The sequence below is a fragment of the Anopheles cruzii genome, chromosome 3 (assembly GCF_943734635.1).
Source record: "Anopheles cruzii chromosome 3, idAnoCruzAS_RS32_06, whole genome shotgun sequence".
NCBI classification, from domain to species: Eukaryota; Metazoa; Arthropoda; class Insecta; order Diptera; family Culicidae; genus Anopheles; species Anopheles cruzii.
In genome coordinates, this window is record NC_069145.1 from 76,339,031 (window position 1) to 76,366,687 (window position 27,657).

General features: G+C 49.1%; 1 protein-coding gene across 1 annotated transcript; it reads left to right on the plus strand.

The window, feature by feature from the left end:
* Positions 1–36: 36 nt before the first annotated feature.
* Positions 37–27,596, plus strand: LOC128272963 (sodium/hydrogen exchanger 3). The gene is made up of 20 exons (XM_053010854.1): positions 37–595; positions 3,072–3,345; positions 8,168–8,746; positions 8,810–8,948; positions 9,199–9,416; positions 9,487–9,570; positions 9,632–9,840; positions 9,915–10,040; positions 10,111–10,292; positions 10,798–10,933; positions 11,844–11,858; positions 13,432–13,488; positions 13,563–13,640; positions 13,781–13,853; positions 15,068–15,178; positions 15,814–16,284; positions 17,726–17,788; positions 17,858–18,019; positions 19,911–20,253; positions 26,280–27,596. Exons 1-20 carry the CDS (start codon positions 170–172, stop codon positions 26,614–26,616), a joined length of 4,083 nt encoding a protein of 1,360 aa, XP_052866814.1. The 5' UTR covers positions 37–169; the 3' UTR covers positions 26,617–27,596.
* The last annotated feature ends 61 nt before the right edge of the window (positions 27,597–27,657 follow it).

The following is a 27,657-nucleotide window of genomic DNA, read 5'->3' on the forward strand; positions in this document are numbered from 1 at the left end:
GAACGGACGGTTTGTCCTCGCGCCTCAAGCCGGTGTATGTGTATATGTGTGTGCTCGTGTAAATCACAGTGGCCACCGGCAACAACAGCAACAGTAGCAGCCGGTGGTGGTGGTGGTGAGTGGGCCACGGTCGCAGAACTTCAAGCGCTCCTCCCTGTCCCCGGTAACGATGGCTGTGACGCTGCGGCAGGAGGTTAACCTATCTCGACGTGCCTGTAGGGGGGTGGTTCCGAGTGAGCGAGTCCTGCTGGGGGGTGCTAATAATTTTGGCCACCCAACCGTAGGGGCGCCTGCGGTCGGAACAATGGGCCCGAAAGTGGCACGGTGTCACCCTGCGGCGGTGACCTGCGGCGGTGACCGCGGAAGTGTTACGCCGACGAGTGGCAGTGTTGTGGCACAGTTCCTGGCGGCGGTGGCCCGCCAACGAGCTACGGCGGGTCAAGTGCTGTCGACACTGAGGGCCACCGGTCCGGTGCTCGGCAAACTCTGTACATACGTAGTGCTTTGCAGTTTCCTGCTGTCCAACAATGCCTTCGTTCTAGCTAGGCCCAATCTTAGTGCAGCGGCCAGCAGCAGCAGCAGCGACGAGAAGGTGGTAAGTAACTCGAGCCTGCCCCCGACCCGGCCACTCTTAAGGCGGGTCCCGTTATTTAATATCAATGTCACGTTTTACATAAATGTGCAAAATTGGCACACCGGCGAGGAGAGCGTGGAATTGGATTAGACGTTGTGACAAATTTCATCCAGACCGATGCTCGTTCCGGACAATCAGAATGGACGTTTGCTACAATAGATTGGGTTGTTCAATATGTTTTGCTTCAAAAAATCCTCAAAAAAAAGTATCGTTCAATGATTGAATTGTTATTTTAGAATGGTTTTAAAACAAAGGAAATTTATGAACGAATGTAGAAAGTATATAAGGCCTCTTCGCTTTCAATTAGTAGAGTACAAAGATGGGATGCTGAATTTAAACGTGGTCGTGGTCAAGCCTTGAAGACGATTCACGTCAAGAACGTCCAAAACCAGTAGCAGCACCTTAAATCGTAGGAAAAATAGAGGATATCGTATTGGGAAATCGTTGAGTGACTGCAGCAGCCCTAGACATCTCACTGAGCAGTGTAACCAATATTTTGACTGAGGTATTGGGTCTCAATAAGCTGTGTGCTGATTGGGTGCCGCATTCGCTAGAAATGGAACAAAAACGCATTTAAATGCAACTTTCTCGGCAACATTTAGATCTTTTTCGAAAGGATAAAGTGGATTCTGGCATCGACTCATCACTATGGATGAGTCTTGAGTCTATCACCATGATCCTGATTCAAAGCAAGAGGCTAAAGTGTAGTGTGAACCTAGTTTTTCAGCTCCAAAACGAGTTCGTGTCAAAAAATCGACCAAGAAGATGTTGACATCAATTTTTAAGATGCGAAAGTTATATCGTTTGTGGATTACTTACAAACCGGTAAAACAGTAAATTCCGACTATTATTGTAATCATTGAGACCAACTGAAGGAAAAAATAGAAAAAATACCTGGTTGCAGAAGAAAAACATTATTTTTCATCTGGACAATGCACCTTCCAGATTTTCACTTTAGAGATGGAGTACATAAATTGGAATCTCGTTGAAACAAGTGTTTGGACGTTCAGGAAGACTATATTGATAGTGTATTTGAAACCGTAAGATTGTGTTCTTCTTATCGAAGCGCACAACTTATTGAACTGCCTGGTAATTGTACCTTTACTGGGAAAAAACTATGATAAGCTTATCAAGTCCCCAATCAATGTAACGTCATCGCAAATCGCTCCAATTTGCGACTGGTTTATGGGTTTTAGGTGTCCATAACCTAATGGCTGCCTGAAGCTCTGCATCTGAACACTCTGTGCACGAGCCAATTCTAATTAAAATATTTAATTCCGAAGTTACGACGACACGGACCGCTTCTAAATATTGTCTCTGTTCCCGACACTGTGTGCCGTTATCCTCTCACTGCCGTTGCGCGCGGATCTAAAAGTGGATGCCGTCCAAAGTAAACAAACCCGATAATAGCTGGCGTCATCATAATCTGACGGCCCCAATGAAAGTAGTCCAGTGTGTGTGTGTGTGTGTGTGTGTGTGTGTGTCTGGACCCCGCACGAACGATAGTGTGGTCGGTCCATGATTTAATCGCTCCCATCTCATCTTTCCAGGGCCACAGTGTGGCTGTGGTTACTCCCGTGCCGTGATTCCGGACGGTCGGAATTGGGTGCCACAACAGTAGCTGGGAGGCCCATTTGGCAGGCTGGCGAGCAGCGTCACGTTCCGAACGATTGACGTCTGTGGACCATCAATTTGCTGTTAGATTATACGATCTTTGCCCATCTCGACGATGGTGACATACTGATCGGTTGGTTGGTCCAATTATCAGCACGATCACGAGGATCGTGACACCTCGCCAAAGTGCACTAAGTGGAGTCCCCTCTGCACACTGCCAATGACGATGGGCTGGGGAAGATAGTGTGATACGCAACGCCTCGAAAAAAGGGCCTCTGATATGGGCCATTAGTGGCCAAGGTTGTTACCGGACATCGCGGCGCTCGATGTTTTGGGGTTCGATCCGATAGCGGCGATAGCGTCGTCTATCGGCCATTACGATTACGTTCTTGGGAAAGCTCTCCGGGCGTGACCGAGCCGTGACACTGGCCGCGTTGCCCTGCATGTGCTGTGTTTTTGAATGGCATGAGTGCGTCAAGGTACCGGTGCCATCGTGCTCTGATAACGCCCTTCGCGGACGCCCCAAATATCTATCGCGCGGCGTCAACGATGGCACATACCGCGCTACACGTGACAGTGGTCGGATAACTCACCATTCGGAGTGGTCGGCACCCTTTTACCTTCAAGCCCCAATTTGGTACTCTATTGGGATTATCACGCGACGCAATAAAGATAGCCGGGAATCGAAAGTTTAAAATTATGACGATACGAAAAATCCAAAGACAACCTAAGAGTAGCATTACTCATTGAAGTCATTATCATCTTCGCGTGTCACGTCATTGGCTGTAACTAATATTGCACTTTGTCTGCGTTTTACTTTCAGTCCGTCGGTCAATTATCGCCTCTGGAGCTGGCGTTCGACGTCGGATCGTTGGCGGGCGCGAGTCAATTCAAACGTGCCGCCGAAGCGGCCCCGATCATCGCCTCGACCGTGCCGTCCGACGGGGGCCATGGCGAGCTGGATCCGCATGCCGACGGCGAGGGTGGCGGAGGCCACATGGTCGAGCGGTACCCGGTGTCGCAGGTGGACTTTTCGCGCGTCGAAACACCGTTCGTGATCGGCGTCTGGATACTGTCGGCCAGCATTGCGAAGATCGGTAAGTTTCAGGTTCCAGGTTCCGCGGTCCGAAGGCACCTCAGCTGCCAGGGATAAGGTTACGCGCGTACCCAAACAGCAGACGTTTGTTGACGCACGACGCACGGTGACTCGTGTTGGGCGGATCATCGCGTATCACAACATGGCAAACGGCGAGACGCTGGGGAAAAATGCAAATAAACATTCCGTGGCGTTTGGCCGGTTTGACATCGGTGCCCTCGGGGGCCCTCTGGCCTGTGTTGGAAGCTTGCCAACTGGGCTGCCAACACTTTTGCTCCTTTGTGGCCGTATTTCGTTAATTAGTTAATTAATTTGATCTGTTATCTTCTCATTCAGCTGTTTAAGGTTGTATTGGCGAAGGAAACTTTCGTAACCAGATCGAGAGATGGATTTTCCAGAATAGAAGGACTAACGGCAACGTGGTGGTCCTCGTCGGCGCCCGTCTGGCACAGCATAATTATGCACTGGCTGGCTGGGGTTGGCATTTTGACATGGCATTCACGCTCCTTCGCTGCCGTCCAGGGCCCGGGATGGTAAAAATAACCGTTTGAAGAATTTTGGCGACATTTTTGCCACGGAATATGCGTCAGTCCTGCACGTTCTTCCATCCAGCGTGGCCCGCGGTTGGGACTGTTGTTTCCCACGCGCTCGACAGAAGTCTGTTTAACATAAATTAAAATGCACGTCGGTTCGGTGTAAGTACTGCGCGATGGCCGATCTTTACCGGAGACGATCTGAATCTTTGAGTTTCGTCTCGTTCGGCCGGCTAAGTGCGATGTAAATAGAATGCATTCGGTGGACGAAGTTTTGTTGAAAAGCGACCAGTCAGTTGTCGTAAATCTATGTCGTTGGGAAAATTCCGGATCTTCTCGTTCATGAGCGGAGCACATTATTTATGGCTCCATAAAACCCACGGTATGAGTTTACGAGAACGTAAAAAAGCAAACTTTAAATGATTTCTCATCTCGTACGACGTACCGAAGGACCCGTCCCAGATCACGTATGGCCATCCGCGACTCTTTTGCAGAACCGTCCCACTTCTGCAGCTGCGCGTTTCGATTGGTGATTCCTCGAATCAATTAAATTGAAACCAAACCAATTGAGGCCACTGACCACACCGAGTTGCGTATTCGTTTTTATTAATATCGCAACACGTAGCCGTAGTTGGGCGGATGAACACATGGCGCACTGGCCTGGGGGCGCATTTGGTAGCGTTTTCCCGGTTTCTGGCGCGCGCAATCACGGCGTGCCATCATTCATAATCCATCAGCAGCAGCATCGCAATGCAATTGAACCCAATCAGGCTGGGCGGCCAACGAGAACATCTGTCTCGATCTGTCTCGCTTTGGGCCTGCTGCTCGGGAATTCTGGAGCACAGGGATCAAAGGGTCACTAATTGGCGGACCCGGTTCCGCTAACAGGAGTCTGCTGGCGGTTTGTGAAAATGTTGACTTTGGCTGCACATCCGACAGTGAATATCACCACTCGTTTCAAATCTATTCGAATCCAGTTTTTATTGCCTTTGTTGAACCATAATTTATTGTTGCTTTATGACTAATTTGAAATAAAAAACAATTATCTGAAAGGGTCTGAAAGGGTGGCGATCAACGCTATTCGATACTAAAACGCGTGGATACTTTATCAATGACCCAACATGCATGTTTCCTCGAGTTTCCGGTTTTATTTACGATCGAGACACTGCGCCAGTATCAGAAATCTCGAGCCAGTCTCGAGATTCGTCTTATTTATTCCTCCAATTGGCGCGGGCTACGATCGTGAGTCGTGCCGTGCAACGGTGGAATTGACGTGAGCTAAGTAATGTGCCATTCGAATCATCGGCGCGTGTTGCATCGGCTAGTCGGTTCCTTCCTTCTCGACCTGGGAAATGAAGGGCGTCGTAGATCGTCAGGAGATGAAATAAAAAACGAACGATTCGACCGCACCGCACACAGAATTCGCAGGTGTTGGTTCGCTTGTGGCGCAGCCCGTGCCGGCAAGTGGCTTATGTAAAGCCACCTTTCGTCGCTATGCTTTTTGTGTGCCGGCGTCTGGTGCCGGTTGTCCGATGTTGTCATCTTTCGAGCACCGCAAACACCCGAGATCCGTCCGGACCTTGACGGGCCCCAAACTATCTGCCCTGCTGCGCCTCCGCGAACCCCAAATGGTCACGATAATTGTTTGATGGGCTATAATTGCCACACCTAGCGCATGTTTGGTCGATGTTTTTGGATGTCATGTAATTAGCGCCCCGTCGGCGGCGGTGGCGGCGGCGGGAGAACTCATCCCACTTAGAGGCACGAGAAACGATGCCGCTGTTTTTTAGTAAAAGTTCCCCCCATAAGTTGCCCACTACACGGGGTCTGTTCCAAAAGTATCGCGAGTTTTGTGTTGATGCTGTTTTTTGTCGACCCATAATTGGTGGCATTTATCACTTAGTTTTATTTTCACATAAAATTTCATACAGATTCTTTGAGCTATATTTTGAAATAGACAAAAATCGAAGATGAACCAAAACACGTGTAAGCAAAGCAGCTGTAAAAAATTAACTATACCTTCGAATTGGCCAACATGACGGCATAAGTAAGAGGCATGATTGCCCACATAATGCCACAACAAAATCGAAAATCAAATTCGTATATTTGACAGAATTCGCGATGCTCTTTGCACAGCCACTACTGACGTTGTTCGGTAGACACAGAGCCCCAACGCCTAGACGGATGGTCCTAGATGGCCCTATAAATTCTGTTTGGCTGGTTGACGTGACATTTGGAAGAAAATCGATCGGAGAGCGCACCGGTTCTTTCGGAGTAATGGCGAGTCCCAGTCGGATAATCCGTCTATCGTCCGCGAGCCGCGGTGAATCATGTGGCACCGCGAGGCGAGTGTCTCACCTTCGAGCGGTTCGTGATGGTTCTGAAACCATAAAGATTGGCGCCAATCGATCGGGAATCGGGCGCCACCAGACAGAACTTATGTACCCCGGGACCAACCGACCGACCGACCGACGATGGCGTAACTGAGCCTTCCTATTCGACTCAGACGGACACATTATTTTGCCGTTCTCGTCATCTGTGACTGAAAAAAGCACCGTGCCGCGCCGTAAATCAATCGGTTGTATGCTAGAACAACATTAACCTTCGGAGGGAATCATCCAAGGAAGCCGCGGGGCCGTGCCATGGTTTGTGCGGAATCGTAAGTAAACAAATTAATAAATGCAACTTTCGGGACCGCGCTTCCCAACCGACCGGTGGCCAGGCGCCACATTGGTCCGCGTGGTTATTTAAATCGAATTTCAATCAACACCAATCGATCGGTTGCGAACCAATCAGCAATCGTCAGAAACGCAGGGTGAATGGCCACGGTCCACGACGTCTTCGATTGCCCACGGCGCTGGAGCCACATACTACAGGACTCGATCTACGATTTGCATCGCGCGAACCAATCAATGTGTGTTTATTGGATCACCTCGGGAACGTCGGGGAGCCCGTAAATGGCCCAGTAACAGAGGCACAAAACTGTGAGCCTCGTTTCTCTTGCCGATTGGATTATGTCCGAGGCCGGCCGAGATGCGCTGCTGATGCGTCCCGACAGGATGCTTGATTGAGTTGGCGCTAATTGCTTTTCAGTGGAACACGGGAGCGAGTCGCCCCGAGTCCTTGTTGGTCGGTCGGTCGAGAGTAACCGTTTGAAACCGCCATGACAGAGGCCACTACTGCGCTTCGTGTCGCTTCAGCGGAGCCCTAGTGCACTAACGTCACGCGCTCACATTCCTCGGTTATTGGATATTTGATCTTCACGCCACTCACGCCACTGTGGAACCCATCAATTGACCGCAGCAGTTGCAGCGACGTGGCCAGTGATGTGTGAAATTCATTACACTTAGCCCATCATCATCAGCAGCAGCAGCAGCCCTGTGTCGCCGCAACGATCATCTCCCGGTCACGAGCGGCCTCCCCTCGAGAGGCGTTAGTTACGGTTATCGGGCAGAATTTAAACGAGAAAACGATTCAAGTGATGCACGCGACAGTTGTGCCCGAGACGATTGTTTTTCCACGACCGGATCCCTTCTCCGGATCAAATTGCTAACTTCCTGCCTGCCGGCACGGTCACGGATGCTGGAACGAACGAAGTGCCGAGTGGAATACTAAGTGGGAACCGGCCATTTTCACGGCCACCTTCTGCTGGTGCCGGTGTTTCTCGAAAACATCGGTCTGTGTACTTTTCGCCGTCGAAGCGAAATGCGCAGCTGCATGGGGCGCAGGCCATCTTGCACTGGGCCGTCTTGTTTACGCGGCTGTTTGTGAAAATAGTCTGCTAAAATTGCACATATCAAGCGTTGCATAATGCGGGTGTTTGTTTTTCACGCCACCCACTTCTGGCCTAATAATCCCTTAAATCGGAACCGAGCCGGAAGCAAGCCTTGGTCCCGCTTCATCTTCACTCGAGGGTTGCACGCGCGCCCGTCTTTGAAGCCACGATAAGACGATGGTGCAGCCATTGGCCACCGTTGAGAGGGCCGCCCCGCCGGCTGTGGAGCTCGTTAAGCGCAAAATGCTGTCGTGTCGTTCCGTCGGGGTAGTGTCCCGCTGGGTTGAAGTCTGCTTAAAAAATGGCACCACCATCACTGGCGTCAAGGGAAGGTCAAGGATGTTTTCGAAAGGGTCAAAGGAAGGATGCGATTAAGCTTCTCCTACATCCGTTGGTAGCTACTCTGTTAATAGTATTATTAAGGTCTATTATTACTTAAATCTTTGAACAGAAAAGTAAGAAGTATGTTCGTCGAGCACAGCACGAGCATGATTTAATTTCTTTCGTCCCGATAGGTTTCCACATGACGCCCAAGCTGAGCCGCATGTTCCCCGAGTCCTGTCTGCTGATCGTGGTCGGCGTGATCATCGGGGTGCTGCTGCGGTACGCCACGAACCTGCACGTGTCGCCGCTGACGCCGAGCACGTTCTTCTTCTACATGCTGCCGCCGATCATCCTGGACGCCGGGTACTTCATGCCGAACCGGATGTTCTTCGACAACATCGGCACCATCCTGCTGATGGCCGTGGTCGGGACGATATTCAATATCGGCACCATCGGGGGCTCGCTGTGGGCCTGCGGCCAGACCGGCATCTTCGGGGTCGACCTGCCGTTCCTGCACATCTTCCTCTTCTCGTCGCTGGTGGCCGCCGTCGATCCGGTCGCGGTGCTGGCCGTGTTCGAGGAGATTCACGTCAACGAGGTACTGTACATCGTCGTGTTCGGCGAGTCGCTGCTCAACGACGCGGTCACGGTCGTCATGTACCACATGTTCGAGGTGTACAACGAAATCGGTGCCAGCGAAATAATGGCCGTCGACATCGTGTCCGGCATCGCGTCGTTCTTCGTCGTTGCGCTCGGCGGCACCATCATCGGTAAGTTCTCGATCCCCGGCGAACACCACGCGTCACTTCACTAACTGGACCTCCCTCGCGCAGGTGTCATCTGGGGCTTCCTGACCGGTCTGGTGACCCGCTTCACCGATCACGTGCGTGTCATCGAACCCATCTTCATCTTCGTGATGGCCTATCTGGCCTACATGACCGCGGAAATTTTCCACATGAGTGGAATCTTGGCGTAAGTATCTCCAGGGCTCCGGTGGGCAAACAAGCCTTATGTCGTGTGCCTCATTACCATGATCATAAGGTCCCGGGAAGTACTTGTTGACACCACACGAAATTATAGGCCACCCCGGTACCTCTCCGGGAGAATGGATTGGCTTCGTTCGGTGCACTGTAATTTGCCGGTGTAAATGCACTCATTTGCCGTCTGCATCGTGTGCCATCCAATCTTATGCGCATTCGCTTTGGTCTTTTGTCCCGCACAGCATCACCTTCTGCGGCATCACGATGAAGAACTACGTGGAGCAGAACGTGTCGCACAAGTCGCACACCACCATCAAGTACGCGCTCAAGATGCTGTCGTCGTCCGCGGAGACGATCATCTTCATGTTTCTCGGGGTGGCCACCGTCAACAATGTGCACGTGTGGAACACCTGGTTCGTGCTGCTGACAATAATTTTCTGTTCGGTGTATAGAATTTTGGGTAAGCTGCAGTTCCGGTTTTGATGGCACTTCAAATGATCCCCGGTTCTTTTACCCTCCACAATTTGCAGGTGTGTTGATTCTGTCAGCGTTAGCGAATCGTTTTAGGATACACAAGCTTACCAAAGTAGATCAATTTGTTATGTCTTACGGAGGTGAGTGTTCCGCATCGATAGGTGATGTTTCGGTGTTTGATGTCCGCTTCTCGCTTTCCAGGCCTTCGAGGAGCGGTAGCGTTCGCTCTGGTGCTGCTGGTCGACGTCCATCACATCCCGCTGCAGCCCATGTTCCTCACGACGACCATCGCCGTCATCTACTTTACGGTGTTCCTGCAGGGCATCACCATCAAGCCGCTAGTCAAGATCCTGAACGTAAAGCGGTCGAGCAAGCGCAAGCCGACAATGAACGAGCGCATTCACGAAAGGGTATGTGTGTCCAGACCTTCGGGTGGGACTGCAGCTCAACTGATGCCCGTTTTAACCCCCTTTCTCCGGCACAGTTTATGGATCACATGATGGCCGGTATCGAGGACATTGTCGGCAAGACGGGCAACTACAACATACGCGATAAGTTTAAGAGATTCGACAATAGGTTCATTCGTCCATATTTAATCAAGAACTTACAGGTGAGACACCGTCTCTCGACCATTTTGACGAATGCTAACTTGCTATCGTTTGTTGTTTTTATCGTTCTAGGGTCCGGAACCGAAGATCCTGGAAACCTACTCTAAGCTAACGATGCGCGATGCCATGGACTACATGCGGCGCAACCCATCCACCATCGGACAAATGTCTGGAACTGAATCAATGAGTGCATTATTTAGAAACTACACGTCCTACTTCGGCGGCAGGTGCGGCGCCACGATGCTCGGCACATGGTAACGCGGAATTAATAGATCGATGCATGAACTCGAACTTTGTATTCTGTGTGTGTTTGTGTGCGTGTGTGTGTATTTTGTGTCCTTATGGTTGTGTAAATTGGTCGTCGAGTTGCTGTTTCTTTTTTTTTTGAGGTACTTTCGTAGATACACCTGGTTACACCTTCTGGCCGCTGCGCTTGCAGTTTCTGGCTTTCTGCAAGCATTGCCACTATCTTCTGCAACAGCACCAGGTTTCGGTTCTCCCGTAGCTCCTATTCTACCTAATTCCCCCTATGTAGTTCGCTGCAATATGCTGCCTCAAATCTGACCCGGGCTCAAGGCACTGCGAGCTAATGCTGGGCGAAGTACATGCATCCATTTATTAGTTTCGTAACGTAAGCCAGTAGAATGTGCCAGTGTTGTGTAGTATTGAGCGTGTTCAGTATGGCCGGCAGACGGGCTCTTGTCTGCCGGGGTTTTCTGTGCCAGGGAAGCTAACATTTTTTCCCGTTACCGCCCTCAGCCCTAGTTTTACGAATCTGGAAAATTCCACCCGTAACCTGGACATGCAAGAGCTGGACTACAATCCATCGAAGAAAGACTTGACTGACGCCAGGATACACCACTTGCTGTCGGAGGAGTTGAAACCGTACCGCCGGGTAAGTGGGTCCGTTCTCGAGTCTGATTCGGGTCCCGGACGCGCTAGCACTAAGTCATACTGCACTGCATCGTATCGTTGGGGGGTTTCCATTGGAATCGATTCAGTTGTGCGAAAGGACGAAAGCTCCGACAGTAAATCCGTTAGCTACTTCTGTTTACTATTGGTACGCTAAGCCACACTACACGCACCAAACACAGTTCAGTTGCAGATTGTTCTTACCGGAAGGATCGATTGTGTAGTTATGAGAAAGGATCACACAGATTGCATTCACCAGCCATTAGTCAGGCCACTCCTCAGGAATGCGACACTCGAATCGAACACTCGTTTTTTTCCACAACACAACACATAAAAAATTGTACAAGTTATTAGTTCGGTTTAGTGCATTTATTCCGATGCACCAACGAATCGTTGTACATAGCACTTTTACCATCCTTGGCACCAATTTCATCCCTTGATCGTGTATTTAAAAAAAAACAAAACAACAATATTATTACATTGGTATGTTAAAATTCCACATAATGAAAACATATTTTTTTCTTTTTCTTTTCTCCTTCTTCCGTCTCGCCATGGTGAAATACATACGAAAAATCAAAATTGCGTCCACAAAAAAAAAAAACGCGCGCTTTACGAATCGTGAACTGAACATCGACGCAACATTTGTCATTTCGATTCGAACACATCCCCGTTGGGCGTTTGAAAACCCTGCTCGTGGCTACATCTCTTTGCGCGCCCCGCTTGCCACATCCGCATGTACCATTCTGGCGCTTTACTGGCGCCACAAATAATCGCGCCCAACGTCATTCGATAAACATCAACTCGTCCTGACATTGGACATCATCCGCCCTTCGTGGCCATGTGTGTTTCGTTCCGTCCATTTAAAAAAAAAACATTGAACCAAAAAATCGAAGGCTTCACTGCATACGGTACGAAAATGGTTAAGCTACATAACTCTTGTTCTCTCTCAAATTTTTCTGTTCAATGTTCCGTTCTTTCTGTACTGCACCCGTGGACGTGCGCATTGGTTGCCCCAATTTTGTGTTTTACCGCTGAATGTGCGCTTCCAAAATCTGTCTGCCTAATCTCGGCCTATTCGTACACGGCCTCTGTCCATTGTTCCTTCCCCGAACCGGCCTGCCCCGGGTTTTGTTGCGTTGTTCATTTGTGTTTTCTACTTTGCACACCACCCCACTAACCGATCTCGTTTGAGCGTCGCAAACCAATAACATATTTTTCCTATTGATTTCTCGATCATTGTGTTTCCTGATCCTGTGTAACCCTTAACCCCCCGGTACCTGTTCGTTGGTGTGCGTGATGTATTCTTCTGTGTTTTTTATCTCTCCTTTTCTCTTTCTGTTTGCGTGTGTCTGTGTGTGTGTGTCTGTGTGCTACCTAATTGATATCCTAACACTAAACACACACGCACGCGATCGGTTGCGATCGTGCTCGGATGTGTGCCTTTGCCCGGGGGGGTTGTCACCACGATATCACACACCGTGTGGCAACAACTATGCAGCAAGTAAAGGTGCGATTTGTTTGTGTTGTTGAACACTAGTTTTCGAATCCTTCTTAGCTATTCCATTTCACAGTGTTACGCACTCAATTTAGTAACCCCCGTTACGCGAAGCATATACTGCAAGCATCTTCTGTAAATACGTTTGCTATGTTTCTGAAATCGCCCCGTGCAACGTGTAAATATATGTGTCCGTAGAAAAACCTCCTATTGTTTCGTAGAAAACGTTCATTTTTAGTCGGCCGATATGATACCAACACCAGTTATGTGTTTCATAAAAAAATTGTACAATATCGAGACTGTTACATCGAATAGAGTTTGGTTCGAGTTAATGCATTTTGACTGTTACTGCGTGACGACCCTCGCAATTCATTCATAAGGCTATATTGTACAGCATTACATTCCAAAATATCAGTTTGCATCGGTCACTTCGATCGCCACATCGAATTGCATCACAGCATACTTCGCATCGCGCAGCTCACTAGACTAACTTCATGTGCCTAACTCGTTGACGTTTAGAAATGTTGTAGATTAGCATGTTCATAACATCTGATTCGTGGTTTCTGGGATCTGCATGATTATTGGGAACGTTTTGCAGTGACCTAATAATACCGACCTACCGTTCTTGGCCGGCGACTGTACCATATAACCATATAACTAATGTGCAATGTGGCTGACCAAAGCTAATAAAAAACTTGAGCAAAAACTGACATGATAATATAATGCATCTGCGAAGAAGAACTGCGACTTTTATGACTGGCGCTCGAGTTCGTTTCGTTACTTCGGATAGGACCGACCGAAGTCGATATGTTTGCCAAAGACGAAACATAGTGCCATGTTTAAAAAACCTATACTCGTGCTGTTCGATTTTAGCGATTTGTTATGTCAGTGAATTAGACGTTAATTTTTAACGCATTAAGTTAAAGTATTTAGTGCACAGCACTGGACAAATGGACTGAAATTTGTTTCCATTCCGTTTCCCACAGGCTCGAAGACTTAGCTACAGCCGGCACGCCGTTGACGATCGGGATCTATCGACACAGGTACCGTATGCGCCGTTACCTCGAAGCGTTGCCTTAGCGTTGCTAGTTCTGGATGTGCTTTTTCGTGCTTTTAGGTCAACTACAAAATGCAAATGAACATTCGCCGCATGATCAGCGAAAAGAAGCACCACAAGCGAAGCAAACGGGTTAAGGTAAGCGGCCAGATCGCGGGCGCGACGATCGGGTTCGGTTCGGCTTTCGAAACCGTTACTACCGTTACTAGGCCAACAACAAGTGGGCCCATTGTTTGAGAATTGTGTAAAATGTGGACACTTCTTCTTCCCCCTTCTAGGATGGCAAACAGCAGAACCACGTCTCGTTCCCGGAGTTCGCGCAGAACGGGTCCGCGAAACAGTTTGCGAACGGTACGAATGATATCGTTATGACTAATGACACAATTACGATTACTACCGACTACCATCCACCACCACCACCACAACCACCACTAGAACCACCACTAACCGATCAAGAAAATCGCAAAAAAAGTAAAAGAAAACATTCTCACAGTCTTAACAAGTACCGTAGATTAGAAATAGGTAAAACGAAGTTCATTCCTAACCGTTTACCGTTTTTTGACCGTATCTCGTACTCTCGTATTTTGGTCGTTTCCCGTGTTTTTCACCTATCTCTCTCTCTCTTTCGCTCTCTCTACTTAAGCTCTGTCTTTGTCAAGTTACTCTATTTGTATGACTTTGGTTTACTAGCTACAATTCCACAGTTTAGAAAATTCCTACCCCAATTCGGCTGGCAGTGTGGGATCGTAGCGAGTGTGCTCTAAATTATCCTTCCCCCAGAGTCGATCTTCTATTTTGTCGTTTCCTTGTGCTGCATTTGCAAAATAGTAGTGTTGGATGCATTATTCTGTTAGTAGCTACCTTTATGTCTTAAACAACAGTCTGTGGTTTGAGTGTGATATGTGTGTGACGTGTCTGAATAATAGTATATTCCTTTTTGTATGCGTAGATAAGGAACAGTAGTTTCTGAAGCGATTGACACTATGCTTTATTTGCCTTTTCAGTTTTAACATTAGGAACACCTGGCAAGGTTTGGTGCAAAGTTTCTTTAGCCGAACGAGTCGTTACTGCCCCCAGATCTCACTAATTTCGCGTTAATTTCTTACTGTTGATAGAGTTGGGCTGTAATTTGTCACAGCAGCACCAGTAGTTACTTATCGTGTTGCCAATTTTCTCTGTCTCTCTGAACTACTCTTGTTATGCGCACTTTCTGCACTACGTGTTTCGTTTCCCCGTTTCAATGTCCCTTGGAAGAAGTGTGTTTTACTTTTTTTGTGATACCAAAGCCTCATTAAACCTCAGAGATCCTCTCTCTCTCTTTCATTCATCCAACGATCACTTCTATTGCTTGTTGAGCTAGTTCAATCATCTATGTAACGGCCGCATTTGTAACGACACCCACTTCGTACGGTTGATCATGCACCATTCTTCCATTAAGTTCTTCTGTTTTGGCTTCCATTTGTGTAGTCTAATTTTCATAATACGTCAACGTCGCGTGTGTTCAAACGTGTCAGAAATCAGTACTAATGTTTGCCCCCCTTGTTTTACCCCCGATCGACCGGCAGCTGATTACATTAACGAGGTGCTTCACGAGGGCAACGAGGACGAAGAAGTGCAGGCCGGTCCGGCCGAGGACTGGGACGGAGGTGGCCTTACCTTTACCGCAAAGTCGTCGCGTAAGTATCACGTCTTTCTCAGCCATCCTTCTCTCTCTCTCTTTCTTTCTCTTTCTCTCTCTCTGTCTCTCTCTCTGTTTCATCCATGGCAGCCCGTTTTCTAAATGGTGTTCTTTTCACTAGACTTTTCAGATGTGTTTGGAGTCGATGCTTTTGAACTTTGGTTTACTTATGTGCCGATCGGTGCACTTTCCTACTTCCACAGCATCGTCTTGTGTTTTCGTCCTGCTCTCGATCTCTACTGCTTGATCTCTCCTCTCGACACTTCTCTTCTCGCTCTTTTTTCTTACTATCCGTTTCCTTATGCTCGATTTTCCGTTCTTTTAGGTTTCATTTCGGTGGTTCTCTCTCTAGTGTGTAGGTGTTGGTCTTTCATTTGGTCCGCGGGCCTGTTTCGTAAATAAACTGCCAGAATCTTGGCAGCTGAATGTGTGCACAATTGTAGGATGGTACTGGACAAATGAATGGTCGATAAATGCAACCCATTTTATTTCATGTTTCTTATGATTTATGGTCCCCCGATCGGTATGGTAGAATTTTCCATTGTTTTTTCGTTCTCTGGCCCACCACCCTCCGACTGCGTTCCGTTTGGTGCCGCTCTCTGTATCTGCCTGTCTATCTGTCTATTTTTCCAGCCGAATCCCCGGCTGTAAGTGTCAGAGAATCAGAGCTCACCGCCGCCGCCAGTGGCAGTGGCAGCGGCAGTAGCGGCAGTGGCGACCGTGGCGACCGTGGCACAAGTAAGGCAACCACCCCCGGTGGCGCTACCACTAACAACCGCTCGCTGATCGCACATATCGCTAGCCTGCCCGGGTTCGATCCCACCAAGGCACGCATTGTGAAGCACTACACGAGCAAACTGTCCGCCTGTTCCTCCTCCGCCGGCCTCGGCGGCTCCCCGTCCACGTCCACCGGCCATATCCCGGCTCCCCATCACACCAGCAAAGAGACCAGTAAACTCACTAGAAACACCCTCACACTCACCACGTACAACAGCAACAGTAACTTCAGCATCAGTTCCGCCGGCACCGAGCGGGAACGGATCACGCCGACGGCGGCCGAATCGTTCCTTCCCTGGCGCCGGGACCGCTCCTATCAGACCTTCGGTACGTGGACGTAGGGCATCGATTCGTGGGCCCCCTGCCCTCGATCCACCCTCTAGACGTGTGATTCCGGCACTCGCTCACTCTTGCTCTCGCTGTTACGCTGGCCCCTACTTTGCGCGATTTATTGTTTGCTGTGCGCGCGCCCCCGCGTTCACCCCGCAGGCGGCTTTTCCAGTTTTTTTTCCTTTTTTCCGGTTGCCAGTCCTTTGGTTTCCTTTGGGGCGCATCTTTTCGATTGCGTTCGAGTTAACTCTTATTGGTTTAGTTCTCGTACCGAGTTTGGTTCTTGCATTTCGTTCTTTCAAACCAATGCGTGCGCCGCGTAACAGACGTAACTAGCTCCTTAGGAGAGTGCAAGCAACAAGTTTGAATTTCCGTTGAATGTGTTCGTTCGTTCGTTCGATTCGTTTTCGCCTTTTCCGTTTTTCGTTATTGGGGCCGCCACGTGGGGCTGTCAGTTTGGTGTGTTAGAAGTGACAGCATGGCGACTGTGATGTTTCGATTTCGATGGGAACGTTAGCATCATCAGCATTTCGGAGGGCTCAGCTCAACCAGCCGGTTAGCTGGGCCGGTCGAATTCGAATGCTTCACGCTTTCACTTCAAAATCAAAGCATCACTTTTGCTGTGCTGTCAGCGCACGCACTCCCAACTGACAGCATGCCTGTCAACCGGTTCGCTGACAGCGCCCTACTATTAGTGCCACTAGCCACTATTTTAGTGTTCAGTTTTAGCGGTGCATTTTATCGGTTGGAATATACTTCCATTGGATTGTTGATAGACCCACGTACACACACAGTTTGCATGGTATTGGGGCGGTGTTGGTGAGTGTTAACACATCCCCGTTCTACGTTCTTGACTGTGTCAGTGTCCGTTGCAATTTTCCGGTTTGGCTTTAGACACGATAGGAGTGTGCTCTTCCCGCCCGCCTATTGGTAGTGAATCGTACAGATAGCGCGCCCGCCCTCACCACCAGACACGGTTGTCACACGTCCCGTAGCAGCGTGCCAACTTGTTCGTATACACCGAACGCCGTGACACTGTTGAACTCACTGTTGTATGTTGCGGGTATGGAAAAATTCACGCTCTCCTCCTCAACACACGGTTCACGATTTGCGCACTCACTTCACACACCGTTGCAAGCTTGACACAAGCCCCCTGCATTTGTACACTTCTTGTCGCACTTCCGTTTTGTTTAAACCATTATTTAGCGCCGCGCAGAAGTTGCGTTCTACACTGGATCTCCAAACATCTTGATGCTGCTTTCGATGTGGGCCCCCAAAACCGTTGTTGCATGCGCTCTAGTTGAGTTGTTGATCATTGTTGTCAATTTGTTTCGTTTCTTGGCTCACTAGTTACACCTCTCTCTCTGTCTCTCTAGTAGGCTGTGCCGTAGTCCCGCTTTAGGTTCCGCTAATCTCGACTTCTTTTTTCTTCCACCAGTGGACGAAAAGGGTTCCGAACGGGAAGACAAGCGATTCTCGCGCGATTCGCGAATACTGGATTGTAAGTACATCAAGTTTGGTCTAGTGTTCGCAGCAAATGATTTAACTTGACGTTCGTTTTTGTCGTCAGCCGAACAACGTGTCGCCACGCCGACCGCCATCGAGGCCGTGCTGCCGTGGAAGCGAGTCGACGAGAATGACGATAATGGTGCTATCAAACAGAACGAGTTCCCGTCGTGGGCCTCCAACAAGGAGTATCTAGCTTATAATTCACCAAGTGCAACGTTTTTGGGTAAGTAACGTGTCGTGGCGATACCTCGTTGGTGTTGGTACCAAGTCGTTGCAAAGTTTCGCGCGAAGATCGATCGAGGCTCGGCTCCGAGTGGCCAAGCATATCCTTTCCTGAACAGCGCACGACCGCCCACTTCTCTCGAGCCCCGTCGCAAGAGGACTAGCCAGGACTTGTACGTAGGTCCTTGGCCGCAAGTTCATTTTGTTTACTCTCCCAAAACCCGTCCATCGGTTATCGGTTTTTTTTCATCCACACCATTTTATGCGTCGCGAGCTGTGAGCGGCCAAGCTTTGCGCCAGGCAGACCAAAGCCACATTAGAGAGCCCTACCTACTGCCCGTTCTACTACTGAGTCCCTGATGTCCATTGGGAAAAGAGTTTCCTTTTTTACTGTTTTTTGGTTTTGTCTTTCGCATTTCAATTCGGTTCGTTCTGCGCGCACTTCATCCCAGACTTCAACCGTCTCCTTGGCACGTGTGGTTATCCTAGAGCTTGGTTTTTGTGTGAGTCCTTTATCGAGCCAACAGACACAAGAGGGGCACATTTTGTTTTTGTTTTTGTTTTAAGAAGTCCTACCGTCCTTCTTAGTACGGAAGAGAAAGCAGCAGAAGCGTTTGGCGTTTGGTTTGATGCACCGCCTGCTTGCACCGAACGTTGTGATTTCGTTTTTGCACACCATGCAACATGAGTAGTCCTTGATGTGTCTATTGGGTCGCCTCTTAGCAGACACTCGTGAGCGCCCCAGATTGCCATTGTGTGTCATGATTGTTTTGCCTTTCGTGCTTCGAGGGCCACGTACGGCCGAAGAAGGACCCTTCCTTGCAAGAACGCTGGCTCTCGAAGCAGGATGTCCTACGACGACACGCTTTCGGCGATGCTATCCTCTCGATGTACTGTTTCTTTCCCTGTCGCTCTCTGCCACTCTTTGTAAATGCACTTACGGTTCATATTTGTTTCAAACCCATTTGATTCTGCCTCCGGCGCCTTCTTCGATCGCCTGTGTCACGAGTGTCTCGATAGATGTGTGTGTAAATACGTGCATGATGAATGATGTGCTCTGCTCGATGTTATGCTGCCTTCCGCCCGGTGTCTTGGCCAAGGGCACTCCCGTAGTAGGCCAGTGGCGGCCAGGAACTGACCATTCCCGCTGAGTCGGCTTTCGTATATATTGCACCACTTACTTGCACCATTGTCCCACTTTTCGCGCGAGATTGCAGTTTCTGTTCATTAATAATTTACATCGCGTTAACAATGTGCCGATGCTGCTGCCCTGCGCCTGCCGCAAACCCCGTGAGCTGGGCTGGGCTGCCTCCAAATCTCGGCCACAACGAAGGGAGGAACCGTTTGTTTTAATTTATTTTCAGTTTATTTTTCCAACTAGAAGCGAGTCACCGTGGTCCGCTTGCGAGCCTTTCGCCGGACTCGGTTCCGAACGGCGGTGGCGGACATTCCAGCGGACAGAAAAAGGGGGCCCAGCCCGCCCGGCGTCATAAAAATTTCCCATTTTAGTTGATATGTGTTAGTTACGAAACCTTAGTTTCATATAATTTATGCATCCGCGCATTTAGCTTGCACCTAACCGCATTCTTATCATCTATCCGTGCCTCTTCCCCGTATGGTTTCTCTCTCTTTTTTCTCTTCTTTACATGCGACACACGAACGAACACACACACACACCATTCCTTTTGAAAAAACAACAACACCCACCACCCACAAACCGTGACACAATATCTCTGTACCTGGACACCCTGTGTGTGTGTGTGCGCCCGCGATCCCCCGCTATACATGTGGCCTGTCACAAAAAAACACAATTCCCCCCCCTCTCACGCACCCGTGTGTGTGTGTGTGTGTGTGTGTGGCGAACTTGGGCCGAACCGACGCACAACATGCAGGTGGCTTGACGCAACCTAAACAGGCTAAGTCCGTAATAGGTCTGTTCCGGCGCGAGAGTTCCGGCTCCGGCGGGGTCGTCATCGGCGGCGTCACCGACTCCGAGACGTCGACCCCGGTGGCGGCGACGACACCGGTCGGCCACCGGGTGATGGTGGTGCCGAAGGATAAGCGGTCCGCCTCAATCGCCGGCTACATCACGCTCGACGGCGGCGACCCGGCCACGACCCCGCAGATGGTGGACCCGCTCGGCATCAGCCGGGCCGTGCCGCACGCCAACGCGTTCCCGGTGACCGCCAGCCATCGGCGCAACAACCGCCGCGGATCGATGCTGGAGCTGAGCGGGTAAGTCCGAGCAATCCCAAAGCCTTGCCTTTCCTCGTGTGTTCCCCTTTCCAGCCGGCCGGCGTGGAACCTACGCCTCCTCGAATCGTCGCTACAACAGACACGGATACCATCTGGCAGGAGTATGGAAAATTACCTATGACTACGGGAGCCTGTCTCGAAGATACTTTTGGCCTCGCTAAACTAATTCCCTTCTGAAGGTGGAATCCACTTCTGTTGTAGCGAGGGTTGCCTCCGTATCTTTGCTCTAGCTTTGCGAAAATTTGGACACTCAAAATTGGAGATTACAAGGATAGCCCGACGATGTGTCCTCGGTTTCGGAGGAGTTTCCTTCGAGAACACACCGTGCCCTATCTGCGCTCCCCGAATCCCTTTTTGAAATTGGAATCGATTGGCTTCAGCGTCTATTGACACCCGAAGGCACCCGTGGCTTTCGTCCGATGGCATCCTGGCATCCAAGTCAGGCTGGCATTGTGCCCTTCCGAGATGGTGCACTCTCTCTGTCTGCTCTCTACATATCTGTTGCATGGTAAAAGTGTACCACACGGTGTTTTGTTTTTATAAACTTTTCTACACTTTCGTTTCCGTTTTCGTGTGTCTTCGTGTGTGTGTGTGGTACCTTAAGCGTAGTGTTGAGCTGTTAACCTGTATACCTATCTATCTCTCTATGTTTTAAGCACAATATATTTAAACAATATTTACCGAACTAACTTATCGCTCACACCACGGACATTACAAAATATCGCATCAAAACTGACTGCGCAAACATGGACCGATGCGGATCGGACGCGTTTCCGGTGGGAAGGACACAACACATTGCATACGAACCGGCCAACTAACTCACACACTGTCACGTCACGTTACCCTTGGTTACAGTCTTAACACAAACCGAACACATCACAGCAATCCTTTTCCTACTCCTTTCCCAACGGATGGTCCCAATGAAGCACATTTGAAAATGTTCACTTTTTTCCGTCATCGTCAACAACTTCTTGCTTCAGTATTGGATCTTGGAAGCATTTGCATTAAAGTTTGTTTCTACTCGACAACATCAACGATTTTGTTGACTTTTGGTTCCACGTTTTCCGTTTGCTTATTGCGAATTTATAGTTCAATTTTCAGATGGAAAGTAAGGGAATGTTTCCGTTTCTTCTCCAGAGAGGTCCCAAATGGTCTGGAAACAGTAGTTCTTTCCTGCTGCGAGTGAGACGCGTTTTTATCGGTAATTTTCTTCTTCTTCTTGCTCTTCTTTTTCCCCAACGGATTTCCCGCAGATAATGTGGCGCTAGCGAAGTGTTTTCAGCGGTAAACTATGTGCTCCTTATTTTCTCTAATCGCGCAACAACCTTTTTTTTAGTCACGAGGACCACAAGCCGGTCCCCGCACGCTAGCCTTCGCTTCAGCTTTCTTCTCTGTCGCTCGCTCTCTCTATCTCTCACTCGTTTGACAGTTTTGCTGTGGCGCAGCAAGCGAAGCCGAAAAGTTAGCGTAGTTTGTTAGCCCTTTATTTTATCACTCCACTTATGTACTGACGTTGTGCAAATGTAGTGTGCAATTTGGTGCACCGTGCAAACTATTTTCCATTGTTTTCGTGTTCCTTTTTTCGTGTAGCCCCTTAGATGGAGCCGATGCAATGTGCTTTACCTTTTTTTTCTTTGGGAACCGGTCTCAACTTTGACGTTGCTTCAAAGAAACCACCGCCTACTGCTGCCGAATTTTGAGTTACCTACCCCGTAAACCCCGTTTCCTTATTGCTGCTCCGCATTTATTTCCTGCCGTGAGCCGGAAGTGTCACCGTGCTTTTAACTCGCTTTGCTGTTAATAATGTTCTTTCCGGCCATTGTCGGTGGTGTCGCTTCGGTTGCGCCGCGCACTAACACACCCATCGTCTAGGACCGCAGCGACGGATGTTGTTGTTTTTGTATGCACAGTAGCGTTGGTGTGTAGTTGACGACACGATAAGCAGGGCGATAAGCCAGCGATGTTTAGTGTCTGAGTCCTTGACCGAAACCAGCCCCCGGTCCAATTTTCCCACAAACTTCAGAACCTAGCGAACCCGGGATTGTTCTAGACAGTCCCTCCACAAACACCAGCCAACAAGCGCATACAGCGAACGAGAAGGCCAACAAACCACAAACCCACAATACGAACAGCCAAACGAACCTTACACACGCGCGCATGCCAACCCGTAGGCCGTAGGCTTCTGTTTTAAACCCTGTAACGTTGTTGTTCCCCTTCGCAGACTGCTAGTGACCGGACGGCGGCCAAGCCGTTTCGCCCTGGAGCCCTTCCCTGCTCCGCCGCTCGAGGTAGACGACGAGAAGCCGGAGCAGTCGAAGTGAGCGGGTGGCGGGAACTGAAGGGAACCGACCGAACAGACCGAGAAGTAGTAACGAGCACGTGTTCCGCCTAACCCAGCCTAACGTGAAGCGAATCCTAAATCCCAAGACCCTCACAACCCATCCCGGACCCTGGCAACGCCACTCCTTCCGCCACGTGTAGGAACTGAACAGAATACCACTTGCATGCGCGATCGCTTCCGACCTGACGAGACCTCCCCGGGGGACGACGGCCACCTCCCGAAACACGGAGACAGTGCGCACGAAACTCACCTCTACGCGAACAACTCTAGAGGGCGACGGCGGGCGACTCCGAGTGACTCCGTCGGGTGTCGGGATAGCTAGGATAGAAAGTGTGTGATCGCATGTTGCATGTTGTCGTACTATTTTGAAGCCGTATTCTTAGAAGGTGCATGAACCCTGTGCTTCCGAGCTAAAAAGCCCCAAAAAGTTGTAGCTAACTCTCGGTCGGTAGCGGTGTGTAACGTGTGAACGAATTTACTTTACTTTACTTTTGCGTTGCAAACCCTAACCTAAGGTAACCCCTAACAACAAGGTAGGTTCGTGAATGAATACCCTAGCCGTAAGAGTAGATCCTAAGGAGCGTATAGCATAGTGCTAGTCCGTAAGGATGGTAGTGTAAAGTAGCTTAACCGGGCTTGTAGGTCAACCAACCAACCGCCGCCACACCTGCGTCACGGTACGTTCCTCGTAGAGCTAGTCTTAGAAGCGTAACGGAGCCGATGCCAAGCATCCGGTCCTTGCAGCAGCAACACCAGTCTAGTCTAGTATCCACCAAGTTTACAGCGCCTATCTCCCTATCGGTAGTCAGTATCTAGCCTACAGTATGTCACTCACACTCCTCTTTTTATTAGCCGCAACATGCCCCAAACCGGCGGCCGGCGACCAGAATTGCGGTGCGGTTCTGGCCACTGCAGACTCTAAATACATCTACGCCTTTTTTCCGTTTCTCTTCCCTCACCGAACAGGTACAATACGTCCGAGTTTGACTTTAGTCTTGTGTCCCATCGTCGTTTGTCGATGAAATGCTGGTATTTAACATGAATTTCCCATTTTTGACCTTTCTGTTACCGTTCTGCCCGTTTAGCGTTTCATCCTTCTTTCTGCAACCTCACCAGCTACCACCACCAACACCACCACCACCAAACTCAGTTCTACCACCACAGTCACAAACCTACTACTACTACACTGCGCTGCAACAACGCTCGGTCTCGGTCAAAGATCCGCCGAACGTTTTCCATCTAGTATGTTGTGCTTGCAGTTGCGCCTGAATCCTCGCTCTAGTGTGAAGATCTATCTCTCTTTCTCTCTTTTTCTCATTTTCTCGGAACGTTCTAACATTTGTTGCGTCCAGAGCGCCTCCATCTTGGCGCGCGTGGCTAGTTTAAATAGACGCTTGTTGATTCCTGAAAAGACCCAAACACACCATCTTCATCGAAACAAAATTGTTTTGATCACACTAATAACGATCACCGCTGCTCGACAGTAAACGCCTCACACGTTGACGAGCCTCATCTTTAGTCCCTCTTTCAAAAAGTCTCCTTCCGGTGAGGGGTCGTTCCCTCTAATTATCCCAGTGTGTAAAATTTCTGCCCAAAAACATGGCTTACCCTGAAGTACTTAACATTCCGGAGAAGGTATCTACTTCGGTTTGGTTTCGTCCCTTCCTTTGCTAGCTGATGGATGAATCCCAGTGGTTCTTCCACCATCGGGACCCTGTCTAGCTAGCAGCTTTAGCAATTGGCGATCGGAATCGAATCGTATTCTTTAATCTGTTTCTCTAACACCCCGTAAACGACCCGATTCGGTAACTATCCGTAGACATTCTAATCGGAAGCATGCATTTCACACCACCGGGTCCGACTGTAGTGGTTAACAAACTGGCTGTCGCTTTTATCCTATTTATGTAGCATGTAGTTTTCTAGCCATTCCTTGCGTAGTAAGTAGTAGTATCTTATCGCTTCTTTTGCGGCAAAGCAAAGAGGTAACCGAATCCTATCCTATTGGTAGAGAGCAGTGTATAGTGTGTACCACGTGGTGACGTTCCGTAGTTTAACCGTAAAACATATGAACATAGTAGAACGGTGCTGTATTTCGTAGATGGTTGGTTTAGTTTAAGGTAGCTCGTAAGTCTTAAGTACGGCTGGAATGCCCAAAAACGCTCCTCAACAGCGTGGTAGTGCCTGTAGCAAGTAGCAATGATAGAGCGTGCTATTTACATTCCTAGTATTATTATTTACCCATCACAGTACCACGATATATACCAATGGACGCCAAATATACCGACCCGTATCGATTGCCTACCCGTAAGCCTTTGCCTTTAAGTTGCTATGCAGCCCATCGCCGGATGGGTGTTCGAAGCGAAATCGAAAGAAAGCGGACCACTATTGTCGGCAAACTTTACTCGTTCTGTTGTAACGTTGTACTTTTTCCACCTTCATCACACTAACAACCGGTTTCAACGTACACGACATAGAAACACACACACATGTCCATCAATCACACAAACTAAACACCACCAGCACACGTACACTTAAATGAGAGCCAGCTCTAAACAAAGCACGGACGTGGAGAGCGTTGTATAAAATGCTTTAAAAAATGGCCACCCATAACGGTTTGATGTTTCTTTTTTCGCTGTATATTGGTTGTATATTATATTTGTACGGCACTTTTCTTTCGCTACTCACAATTGCTATCGTCTGCATGTACAGCACTCTGTGGCCAACGTTTTTATTTTTTCAAAATTTACCGATGACCAGGCGCCCCCATTCGCACGTGTTGTTACTCGTTTATTTTTGCGCCATCAATTCTGATTCGAACAAACGTTTTCATACTTAAGTTAAGATTTTTTTGCGAATTAGTAACAATCAGTGCATGTTTCGTGGAGCAAAATAATTAACAAGGTTGTACAATAACACGAGAAGAAACAAAACTATTCCCTTCATAGCCCATTTCGCCATTGTCATAACGGATCGTTCTTGATTTTCATGAGTTTCTCCTGGCGGCGACGACGTGTGTTCGGTTAAGGGTGCTCATTTTTTTTTTGTTTAGTTCTGCTGGAAAAGGGGCTCAATCTTCGGTTTATTTCGGGTTTGTAAACTAGAACCTGTTCGTTAGTGTTCGTTCAAAGACAGTCGTTTCCGGCGCCAAAGTTACGTTGCATCTTAGGTGCCAAATTGCGCGTTGCCCCGCCCTAGTTGCTAGTGTGCCACTTGCTATGCTCTTCAATCGGTACACCGGATCGAGTACTACCGAATCTAGTTTGCTTGAGCATATTAGCACATTTTAGCGATCAGCTTCTTGATCGGTGATTACCGCAACAGGGGCCATCTAGGGTCACCATCCACAACGCCGAAACACGCAAAATACTCTGCGCAGCATCCAGCAAAATGCAACTGTTCACCGTTAGTTTCTCCTTTTTTGTTCCTCGCCTCGCCGTGAGCAGATTACAAAATGGTGCCACTCCGCATCGCACTCACCATAGCAACCATTGTAGCCGTTCAACCAATCACCAAAACGCGCTAGCCAAAACGTAGCAACCAGCGAAATGCCAATGCTTATTGTGTCATCATCGTATTTTGTTTCTCTCTCTCTTTTCTCTCACCTTTTTTGTCCGCGATTGACACGTTTTGGGCGACTTATTTGCGACATTGCCCAAACCCGCAGCGAGGCAATCCCAGAAGAGAACTACACCAAATCCCTCCCAGAGCGGGACAAGTACGGAGCGCGCCGAGGACCAGCTCTAATCAAGGCGTCGTCGACCAACACGCCGAAATCGTCGTCGGCGGCCGGCCGCCGGTCGAACCCGCAAACGACGGCCCTGCTGTCGGCCAGCTCGACCGACGAGGACGACGATGAGGAAGACAATGGGGACGCTGATCATCACAGGAACGATGCTGGGCGGCGGCTGAACGGTGCGAACGGGGGCCAGGGGCGTGATGATGATGACGATGATGACGACGACGAGGATGAAGATTGCGCTGACGAGCAGCACCCCATTTGAGAAATATTTATCTAGGATAGTGTCGCGTGCGTGTGGCGACCGCCGCCTCTATCTTGCTGCAGTTCGTGGTGTGTCCTCGCCACGCCCGCGGGAGGGGACAAAGTGGCTGCTGTCTCCGATACTGCGTCGGAAACGCATATCCCAAAGATCCTCCTCGCGGCAGTGGGCTGAAAGTAGTCCCCCTCCCCCCGAAGTCTCTGCCAGAAGTTTCAGGGGCCCGAGGATCGCACGACTCGACTTTCTGTTTTTGCAGTGCGCAGAAATCTGGGCCGGGTAGAGTAGGTGCGTTACACCCGTTACACTCGTTACGCGATGCCCAAAGTATTCGAAAACATTCCTTTTACGTTAGGTGGCATTATACTTAGGTAGAGCAAGAGGACGAAGAACGACTCAGAGAAGTTCGAGAAAGAAAGAAAGAGAAAGAGAAAGAGAAAGAGAGAGAGAGGGAGAGAGAGAGAGAGAGAGAGAGAGAGAGAGAGAGAGAGAAAGAGAGAGCGATAGATAGATGCTAGTGAATCGTTGAGCGTAGGATAATTTTTTTTACTAACGAAAACTAAACCAGAACCAATGAAAGATAATTTTTATATTACCATTATAATTAGTAACGATTTCCACACAGTGTGACGGCATCGGCCAGGGACTCGGTTTTGGAAAGAAGTTAAAAGATAGCAAACGAAAATTACAATCCTCTCTGGCGGTTTGCTGTGGCAGTTGCGGCACAGGTCATATTTACTTAACCATTAGCTAATTTACCTACGATTATGGTTTCCCGTTTATATCCACGGCGAAGCCGCAGAAGCAACCAGATGAAGATACTCTTCTCTATCGCGCACACGGCACACGGCTATACTTAAACGGTGCTAGTTTGAATCCGAGCATTCAAACGGATTGGCAGTAGGCACAATTGTTGGCGAGGACTAAGGCAAGACGGCACAATTTTCTTGTAGCACACACACACATCAATGGCACGCAGCGACGCTATCCGAGACTTTCGGCAGTTCTTCTAGGCGACAGCGAAGCGCTGGCTTTCGTAGGATTTCG

Excerpts from the sequence above, each read along its gene's own strand:
- LOC128272963 (XM_053010854.1), top strand. The coding sequence starts at position 170 with ATGGCTGTGACGCTGCGGCAGGAGGTTAACCTATCTCGACGTGCCTGT. Across the intron at positions 596-3,071 it reads GCAGCAGCGACGAGAAGGTG|TCCGTCGGTCAATTATCGCC; the intron begins GTAAGTAACTCG and ends TTTTACTTTCAG. Across the intron at positions 13,489-13,562 it reads ATCGGGATCTATCGACACAG|GTCAACTACAAAATGCAAAT; the intron begins GTACCGTATGCG and ends TCGTGCTTTTAG.